Below are 10,214 nucleotides of genomic sequence, written 5' to 3' on the forward strand. Positions count from 1 at the left end.
GAATTGCCTTAACAATTGGTTTAATGTCTCTTGTTAGCACCAATAATTGCAGCACCATTTATGGTCTTGTCTTTCGCAGGTTCTTTGAACCCTCAAGAATTTTGAACACTTTGCACTAGTGCAAATAGTAAGGGCCGTGGAGATAGAGCTTTATATAGCCTGGGATTGCTTACTGTGTGCTCCCAAGCAAGTCATGGGAAACTTCTGTCAAACTTAAGTTTCTTTGTAAAATGGGCTTAGTGGGCTGTTGTGAAAATTAAATTAATTAGGTCAAACATCTAAAAAGCATCTGTCACATAGTAGGCTTACATTAGTAAATTGTTGTCCATTTCCCTTTTCCTTCCTACTAGACAACTTGAAAAAGTTTCCTCCTAGCCCATAGCCACTCCTTGGTCCTTGCCCTGACTGCCCTGTTCTGTTCCCACAGAGGCAGGAGAGGCAGGAAAGGCAGCAGCGAGACCGTGGAGTGACCCGATCCAAGGCAGAAAAGGCACGGCCACCCATCGTGCCAGTGCCACAGGTGGATATCGTGCCTGGGAGGCTCAATGAGGCCGAGTGGATGGCGCTTACGGCTCTCGAGGAGGGAGAGGAGGTGGTGGGTGACATCTTGGCGGATCTGCTGGCTCGGGTCATGGATTCCGCCTTCAAAGTCTACCTGACCCAACAGGTAGGCTTGGGTCCAGGTCCTTTAGACTTATCTCCTGCCCCTCCCGCGCCTCGTTGTGGGCTGAGACCCTTTATCGCCCTTGCCTCCGCAGTGCATTCCATTCACCATCAGCCAGGCCAGGGAGGCCATGCTGCAGATCACTGAGTGGCGCTTCCTAGCCCAAGACAAGGGAGAATCTGCAGTGGCTGAGGACCCCACATGGGGCGAGGATGAGGAGCCATCGGCGTGTACGATAGACTCCTGGGCTCAAGGTTCAGTGCCAGTGCTGCACACACCCACCTTAGAGGGCCTGCAAGAGAACTTCAAAGGCGAAGTAAGCCCAGCCCCCGGCCCTCTCCTGACCTACAACCCCTGCCGCATCCTTGACCTCTTCAGGAGCCTCTCAGGACTCCTTTGTCCTTAGTGCTTTTCTCTCCTTTCCGACATCTCACTACCTGGTGCATTTCCCCAGGACCCCGGGAACGTGGACAGGATCGCTTTAGAAAGATCATGGATGGGTAGAGGCTCCCAGGAGCAGATGGAATCTCTGGAGCCTTCTCCGGAGCTGAGAGTCACCCCAGGCGCCCCTCCCACACCGGAGCTGTTTCAAGAGGCAGAGCCCAGAGGTCCTTTAGAGGAATCGGACCCACTCGTCGCCAGGTCCTTGAACGAGAGCTTCCAATCATCGGTGGAGGTGGAGTCTGCAGACAGTCCGCGGCCTTCTCTGGAGCTGTCCCTGGTAACGAGCTCCCAGGCCGCAGACCAGAGGGTACAGCCCCTCAGCTCCCAGTTGTTGGAAGACCCCAGCTACGGCATGCCCCAGCTGGACGCAGCTAGGGACCGGCCGGAGCCCAAGACAGAGGGGGTACTCCGCGTGGCCTCGGGCGTGTCGGTGCCAGCTAGGGACAGCCCCACCCGGCTCAGTCCCTCAGTGTCCTTCCAGTCGCAGCAGCCCTGGCGCCCGGATGTGCGGCCGAGCGCGCCTCCCTACGCAGTGGGCCATAAGGCGGCCGTGCGCCTGGACCCCACGCGGTTCCCGCGCCACTGGGTGCGCCCCCTGGCCGAGGTCCTGCTCCCAGACTCCGATACGCGCCCCTTGGAAGCCTACCGCGGGCGTCAGCCGGGTGAGAAGACCGAGGCCCTGGTGGAATCCCAAAGCCTTAGCCATGGCGACCGCGTCTTCCGGGCAAAGTTCTTTCCTTTCCGGCCTGACGTTCCTTTCCGTGCCTTGGGCCCAGGCCGCCGACCCCAATCCCCCACTTTAAAATTACGCCTACCGTCGCTATCCTTCGGGTCACAGCTGCCATTCCCCAGCCCCGGGCTGCATTTCCTCACCCGGTGCCCGGCGCTCCTTGATGTGGCTCGCAGCCCCAGCCCCAAGCTGTGGCCCAGTGCCAAGTGGCCCAGCGGCTGGGAGGGGGAGGCCGAGCTGCTGGGTGACCTGTGGGCTGGCCGGACCCGTGTGTCTGCACAGGGCCTGGAGCCCACAGACAGGGAGGATCAGGATCATCAAAGATGGCTTCAAACTACACCCCACGTCCTCGAGGCCACGTCCCAGGTGATGTGGAAGCCCATGTCACTGCCAGAAGCCATGAAGCTGGCCCCTGGTGTAAGCATGTGGAACCCAAGCACCCAGGTGCTGCTGAGCTCTGCCGTGCCCCAGGAGGAGGACAAAGACAGCAGCACCTTTCCTCCCATTGACCAGCACCCCATCCAGACAGGTGCGCCAAAGCCCCAGGTGACCGTGGCACAGCTAATGAACTCAACCCCCAAAGTGTGGTCGATCCCTTGCAAGCCCCTGCCCCATTCTGAGCCCTGAGCCTCTGGCAGTAGGAACGGGCCCTTCCCTCTGTTTGCCTGCCAGAAATAAACGCCTGAATTGCCTTAACAATTGGTTTAATGTCTCTTGTCAGTTTCTTCCAAGGGTGTTTACTCTCTCACTAAACCCCAAGAGCAGCAGTTGTCCTGCAGGCCTAGAAGAAGATAGAACACTTGTTCCAGGGAACAGCCTCACCACCACCCTTAGGAGACCCTGCATTTGGGCCAAGGCTGCTCCCCAGCAGAGGCATTCTGGAGAAACCCACCTCCCCCAAGGAGTAGACATCAGTGCTGCAAGTGGGTTTGGCTCTATAGGGAAAACTTTCAGTCTCCTTTCAGTAGAGGAGGAAGGGCATGGCCCTGCTTAGGCACAGAGTGATTCAAGACACATCAGACTTGATTTCTGATGTTTTTTTACTTCCCTGATCCCTGGAGCTTGGTCAATTTACCTTAGACTGCAAATCCAGATTTTACTTTTAGAGACATATTTATACGTATACAGGACTCAAGGAAATACTGATCCTCTTGATCTCTGCCTTGTGGCAGGGACAATCAGGTGTCCAGGGCACATTTACAGAGGAACTCTCTCAAGTTCAAACTGTGTGTTGAACAAGCTCAAGAGTGAGTGCCTCCTTAAATTTTGGATTAGGCTCCACACCTGCCTCATTTCTAGTCCCCAGTCTGCTTTGATTTACCCAGCCCCCAACTTCCTCCTGTATCACTTCTCAGTGTCAGGCCCAGGCTGTCTCTGTTCTGTTGCTGTGGGCTCCACTTGCACCCTGGTCTGGGGCCCTGGCTCTGTCCTTATTCTGGTCCTCCGGCTAGGACTATGTGTGCAGCTCTGACGGAAGTCTCATCCCTGGGACCTCCAGTGCTACTCCACAGATCTGACTGGGAAAATGACAGTGCTGACTGAGGCCAACAGTGGTGAGTTTTCCTCCTACCCTGTCACTGCACTAGGAGGCTTAGCCCTCAACAGCCCCTACAGGATGGGGACAGAGAGGAACAGCTGCTGTCGGCACCCTTGGCCCTCCACTCCAATCACTTCCCAGACTAGCCTACTCCGAAGCTGCCCTTCCACAGGCATCAGGAAGGTTGTGTTGCAGGAGCTGGCCTGGTGTGGGGCCCATGTGCTCCTGGGCTGCCGGAGCCAGGAGCATGGACAGCAAACCCTGACTGAGATCCAGGCAGCTCAGCTGGTGGGCAGCCTCAGGCAAGGTGGGCCTCAGCTCTATGGCCTTCATTCGGAGCTTTGCCCAGTGGCTTCTGCAGGAGGATCCTGAGATATACCTGCTGGTAAACAAGGCTGGAGTCAGTAGTATATGCCTTAGCTGGCTTCACCAAACACATTTCAGCAGCCTCCTTTCTAGCTCAGGGATCCCAAAACAGGTATCCTTAAAGCCTAACCTATACAATCCTGCTTAAACTTTCTAATCCATACACTCTCCTAAAAGGCCTACATTGAGTTATAGCCTCAAACTTCATTGCTCCCATCTTTGCATGTACATGCCCCTATGACATTTCTCCTGAACCCCAATATATCCCCCCTAGACCTTGTCTCTCTCAGGGTAGTCCCTTCATTTCTCACCACCTGTGTTCTCATCTTCTCCCAGGGTTCCCCAAGACACCTACCCCGGAGGGCCTGGATCTCACCTTTGCCGCCAGCTATGTTGGACCCTTTGTGCTTGCAAATCTACTCCAAGGAAGGATGGCCACCTTCTGTGCCCGTCTGTGCTGGCCCCTCTTCCCTCTACCCCTGGCATTCTGGTGACTCCCACAGCTACCTTCTGCCTCTTCTCAGGGGTCCCTTTTGATCTTTATGTCACTATGTCTGCAAGTTTAGGGTTCATTGACCTCTTTAAGAATCATTGTCTTTCCAGACATTTTTGGCTAAACACTAAAATTTGTATTTGTGATTCCTTCCTTCCTTCCTCCCTTCTTTCTTTCCTCCCTCCCTCCCTCCCTTCCTTCCTTCCTTCCTTCTGTCTTTTTCATTTTTTGAGATAGCATCTCCCTCTGTTGCCCAGGTTAAAGTGCAGTCATTGCATCATAACTCACTGCAGCCTGGAACTCCTGGGCTTAAGCAGTGTAATTCTCAATTTAAATGTAAGGCTTAAATAAATAAAAGTTTCAAAATAGTTTTAGCATTTTAAAAACAATACTGTAAATTCATATGTGACAACTACTATTTTTATACTTTATATAATCTAGATTTTTTTGTATACTTATATACTCTTTTAAAATTATTATTATTATTTTCTTTTTTGACAGAGTCTAACTCTCTTGCCTGAGCTAGAGTGCTGTGGCGTCAGCCTAGCTCACAGCAACCTCAAACTCCTGGGCTCAAGCGATCCTCCTGCCTCAGCCTCCTGGGTTGCTGGAACTACAGGCACGCGCCACCGTGCCCGGCTGATTTTTTCTATTTTTAGTTGTTTGGATAATTTCTTTCTATTTATAGTAGAGATGGGGTCTCTCTCTTACTCAGGCTGGTCTTGAACTCCTGAGCTCAAGCAATCCTCCCACCTCGACCTCCCAGAGTGCTAAGATTACAGGCGTGAGCCACCGGCCTGAAGTTATTTTTTAAAAAGATTTAGCTTGTTTTATTGATTGGAATTTTGGTTTTATTCCGTAGGAAGATAGTTTTTTAAAAAAATATTAAACTTGGCCGGGTGTGGTGGCTCATGCCTGTAATCCTAGCACTCTGGGAGGCCGAGGCAGGAGGATCACTCAAGGTCAGGAGTTCAAGACCAGCTTGAGCAAGAGCGAGACCCTGTCTCTACTAAAAATAGAAAGAAATTAGCTGGACAACTAAAAATATATAGAAAAAATTAGCCGGGCATGGTGGCACATGCCTGTAGTCCCAGCTACTCGGGAGGCTGAGGCAGGAGGATTGCTTGAGCCCAGGAGTTAGAGGTTGCCGTGAGCTAGGCCAATGCCACGGTTCTATAGCTCAGGCAACAGAGCAAGACTCTGACTCAAAAAAAAAAAAAAAAAATATTAAACTTGTCACTAGTTTTCCAGTGATGGTTCTCTTTAGTTTTTTCATTTTTAACACTTTCCCAAGTATCTCTGAACACATTTTTCTTTTCCCCCAAACCTTGCACCCTAATGTCCCTAGCACCCAGCTTAGTGTCTGCCATATTCCAGGTACTTAATGAACATTTGTGGGTTGAATAAATGAATGAATGAATGCATATATGACAGGCAGCTTTCGTGGCGTTTCCAGCCTCTCCTTCCCCATCTTAGCTATCAGTGAGATAAAACACATAAACGAGGATCAATTAAGTTAGCTCCAATTAGCAAGTGGGAGAAAAGCAAGGCAAAACTCCAAATACTAATGTGAAAGGGGAGGAAGAGCATTAGGAAAGCAGCTAATGAAAGTGAGGTCTCAGTTAACACTGAGCTCTCCTGTGCCTAGCCTGGGTGCCTGCATCGGGGGCCCACTGCACTGCTCAAGAAGCCCTGCAAGAGCTAGAATCTCCTCGAGAAGCGGGTTGGGGAGTGGGCCTGGGAGTTTACTCCAGGACTTGGGTTGGAGGAGTTTGGGCCTCTCTCTGCCCAGGAGCCCTACAACTGGCAGGGTCAGCCCACGTGGCGAATGTGTCTTCTTTTCAGCTAGCGCACGGGTACATTGATGAGGAGCACCTGAAAGGAGCTGGGGACCCTTTGACCTTCAAGCAAAACTATTACTGCAGAAAATTGCTTTTGACTTCATTCACCAGGGAGCTTCCTTGGAGACTTCAAGGGATACCCCCTACTCCTCCACTCCCGACACCAGCTCTCAACCCTTCATATCTCCTCCCAAAATGGCTTGGCCATCATATACTCCCAATATTCCCATACCGGCTGTTCACCCCCTGTGTTTATCATCTGTGCACCCTCTATTTTCCTCAACCCTGCCTTCACATCTCCTTTTAACATTTCCCCACTCTTTTGGCACCCACAACATCCCTTTCCTCCTAGTATTTTCCAACACCAACATCATCCATCATGTCCTTCCTACAGTTCACCCAACACTTTGAAATACCTACCCTTCCTTACTGGCTTGGATACTACCATTAATGTGAGCTGTGGAGCACTGATGTCCCTGGCACCACCTCCAAGTCTCTGATGGCCACCACCTGACAGACTCTTCCCCTATTGCACACTGTAGACCCACATCTGCCTCATCCTCCTCTCACTTCACTTTGCACTATACTTGTGTCTCACCCTCTCAGGTGTGACCGTGAACTCTGTGGACTCCAGTGTCATATTCATGGAGATTACGAAGCATTTTTTTTGGCCATGTTGCTTCCTCTTCTGGCTCATTACCTTCTTCGTTAAGGTGGATGGGGAAGGAGCTGGCTTGGCCTACAGAGGGGTACGGCAGGATTCAGCTTCTCGGTGTGTCCCCAGCGGGCTAAAGTCTGCCTGGTATGACTTCTTTTTCTTCCCCCTCTCCCACTATAGGATCTGAAACAAGGTGTGATCCAGGTCCTCTACCTGAGCTTGGCAGAGAAGCTGGATGGTTTCTCTGGAAAACATTTTAGCAGTTCCTGTATGATAACTCTTCCCATTAAAGCTGCTCAGGATCCTCATGTTGCCCAAAGCCTCTGGAATGCCTCAGTCCGACTAACAAACCTAGATGACATGGACTGACCATCTGTGACCCCTGCCCTAACTTGCCATGTTCCCTCTGACTTCCCACCCATACTCTGATTAGGTCCTTTGTTTGCTGGCTCCCTAGGATCAATCACCTTGTCCAGTACAGTGACCACTTCCTCTGTGTGTTGGCTGCCAGGAAACAGTTTCGTCTTCCACTTTATGGCCAGTTTTCTGATGGAAGTATTCATCCCTTGGGCACCAGCATCTCCCAACCTCCTGAGTCCTCGGTTGTGGTGACTGGAAGGAAAACTCTTTCCAGGGAGCATTAGGGGTATCAGGAAGAAAGGAAGCTTTCATCTGTACCTCTTGGTTCCCCAACCTGTGCTTCCTGGTTGTGGGGAAGATAGTACTACACAGTGTCTCTGGATTAAGGCATATACCACATTCTGTAGCATAGTACCTGGCCCTCACAAGGGGACGTCTCCCAGCTTGTACTGTATTAATAATAGAGCCTGCTCCTGAGTGATGAGTCCTGCAGTCCAGTGAATTCTGGGGAATTGCTTCTTTTCTTGGCTCTTTGTTCATCTATATAAATTTAACTTAATTTAATTTAATTTATTTTTGTTTGAGACAGAGTCTTACTCTGTTGCCTGGGCTAGAGTGCCATGGCATCAGCCTAGCTCACAACAACCTCAAACTCCTGGGCTCAAGGGATCCTCATGCCTCAGCCTCCTGAGTAGCTGAGATTATAGGCATGCGCCACCATGCCCAGCTAATTTTTTCTATTTTTAGTTGCCTGGATAATTGCTTTCTATTTTTAGTAGACACAGGTCTCACTCTTGCTGAGGCTGGTCTTGAACTCCTGACCTCAAGCAATCCTCTTGCCTTGGCCTCCCAGAGTGCTAGGATTACAGGTATGAGCCACCATGCCCAGACACCTTCCTTTCCTTCTTTTACATTGAAAAAACCAATTGTCCCAGCACCATTTGTTAAATAGTGTATTCCTCAACTCATCAATAATGTAAATTTTTGGCTGGGGATGGTGGCTCAAGCCTGTAATCCCAGGGAGGCTGAGGTGGAAGGATCACTTGAGGCCAGGAGTTAGATGGAGACCAGAATGGGCAACATAGAGAGACCCCATCTCTACAAAAAATAAGAAAAATTATCTGGGCATGGTGGCGTGCACCTGTAGTCCCAGCTACTCAGGGGCAGGATTGCTTGAGCCCAGGAGTTCGAGGCTGCAGTGTGTTATGATCATGCCACTGCACTCCAGCCTGGGTGATAGAGTGAGAGTCTGTCTCTGAAAAAAAATTTAAAAATAATAATAATATAAGTTTTGTCATATATCAAGTTTTCATATGTATGTGTGTTTGTTTTAGGTCTAGACTCTTCTGTTCTACTGGTCTATTTTTCTATCCCTATGTCAATACCACATTGCCTTAATTACTATAATTTTAAAATAAGCACCCCCCCAACTTCTGTCTTTTTTCTGTACAGGAGTTTCTTGGCTATATTTTGCTCTTTGTTTTCTCTACAAATTTACTAATTTGTTGTCAAATTCCTAGAATATCCTCATAAGATAGTGATTGGAGTTATTGCAAATACATAGATTAGTATGAAATAACTAACTTTTTAATGATTTTAAATCTTCCTCTTTATGAATGTGCTATATCTCTCATTCATTTAGGCCGTCTTTTTTTTTTTTTTGAGACAGAGTCTCACTCTGTTGCCCGGAGTAGAGTGCTGTGGCATCAGCCTAGCTCACAGCAACCTCAAACTCCTGGGCTCAAGCGATCCTTCTGCCTCAGCCTGCCGAGTAGCTGGGACTACAGACATGGGCCACCATGCCCGGCTAATTTTTTTCTATATAGATTTTTAGTTGTCCAAATAATTTCTTTCTATTTTTAGTAGAGACAGGGTCTCCCTCTTGTTCAGGCTGGTCTCGAACTCCTGACCTTGAGCGATCCACCCGCCTCGGCCTCCCAGAGTGCTAGGATTACAGGCGTGAGCCACCGTGCCTGGCCTAGGCCGTCTTTAATATGGCTTCAAAATATGATTTTCTGGTCTCTTGCTGCATCAAATGCAAGTGGGAGCACCAGGAGCCTGGGCTCAGAGCAGGATGCCATGGATTGTTCTAAGAAAGTGGCAGACAAACCAGATGAGGGGGAAATTGCCAGCTTCGATTAGGCCAAGCTAAAGAAAACAGAGAGGCAGGGGAACACCCTGCTGACCAAAGAGACCACTGAACAGGAGAAGAAGAGTGAAATTTCCTAAGAGCCTGGAGGATTCCCTATCCCTGTCATCTGCAAGACCCCAGTGGTGATGTGAAGGAAGAGCCGCATGCAAGATGGACAAGAGCCACAAACTGCACTGTGAACGCCAGCACTCCGTGCCGATGCCACCAACCTGTGGGTCTCTGGGGGGACCCCTAATCGAACTGTCAAATTCCCCAGTTTGCTCTGGGATTACAGATAATTATTTATGATAAGTGAAGATAAAACACACCTTATGGCAAAAACCAAAAAACAAGAAAAAACCAAATATGATTTTCTAATTTTGGGTTGTATACATCTTTTGTTAAGTTTATTATTATACCTAAGTACATCAGTTTCATTTCAAAAATTATATAATTTAACTTTTCACTGTTAGTTATATAATAGAAATGTAATTGAGTTTTGAGTGTTGATTTTATAGCCAACCACCTTGCTAAAATTTTTTTAATCCTACTAATTTTCAGATTGTTTTGGTGTATTCTAGGTAGGTTATCACATGATCTGTGAAAAGTGATTGTTTATTTTTCTTCTTTCTTATCCTTATGCCTTTTATATATGCTTTTCTTGCCTTGGTACACTAGCTATGACCTAAAATACAATGTTGATTAGAATCAGAGATATTGTGCATCTTTGTATGTCTTATTTTAGAGAATCTAATGAGATCTTATCTTTTTTTCAAGGGTCTGTATTTGTTTTAACAAAAAGGCTCCATCTGTAGATAAGGTTTTCTTCACAATTTCTACAATAGACTTTCATGGTCCTAGGTCCCCATTGTAAGAGAGACTTTTTATGGTTGTTCTGGCTTATCCTACATTGTGAATTCTTATTACACAGTCTTTAAGGTACCCTGAGGGGACAACCCTCACGCTGTTCCCCACCCCACCTCAGAAGGA

General features: G+C 48.8%; 1 protein-coding gene across 1 annotated transcript in view; it reads left to right on the forward strand.

Annotated features, from left to right (window-relative positions):
• Window positions 1-2,465, forward strand: part of LOC105821468 (chromosome unknown open reading frame, human C2orf81) — a 5,725-nt gene extending 3,260 nt beyond the window's left edge. Inside the window, exons 2-4 of the mRNA XM_012658164.1 lie at window positions 428-667; window positions 759-980; window positions 1,119-2,465. Of these exons, the coding sequence (XP_012513618.1) occupies window positions 428-667; window positions 759-980; window positions 1,119-2,465 (1,809 nt within the window). The remainder of the gene's footprint in view (window positions 1-427; window positions 668-758; window positions 981-1,118) is intronic.
• Window positions 2,466-10,214: the final 7,749 nt, after the last annotated feature.

The sequence above is a fragment of the Propithecus coquereli genome, unplaced genomic scaffold (assembly GCF_000956105.1).
Source record: "Propithecus coquereli isolate 6110/MARCELLA unplaced genomic scaffold, Pcoq_1.0 Scaffold578, whole genome shotgun sequence".
In the NCBI taxonomy this organism is placed as follows: Eukaryota; Metazoa; Chordata; class Mammalia; order Primates; family Indriidae; genus Propithecus; species Propithecus coquereli.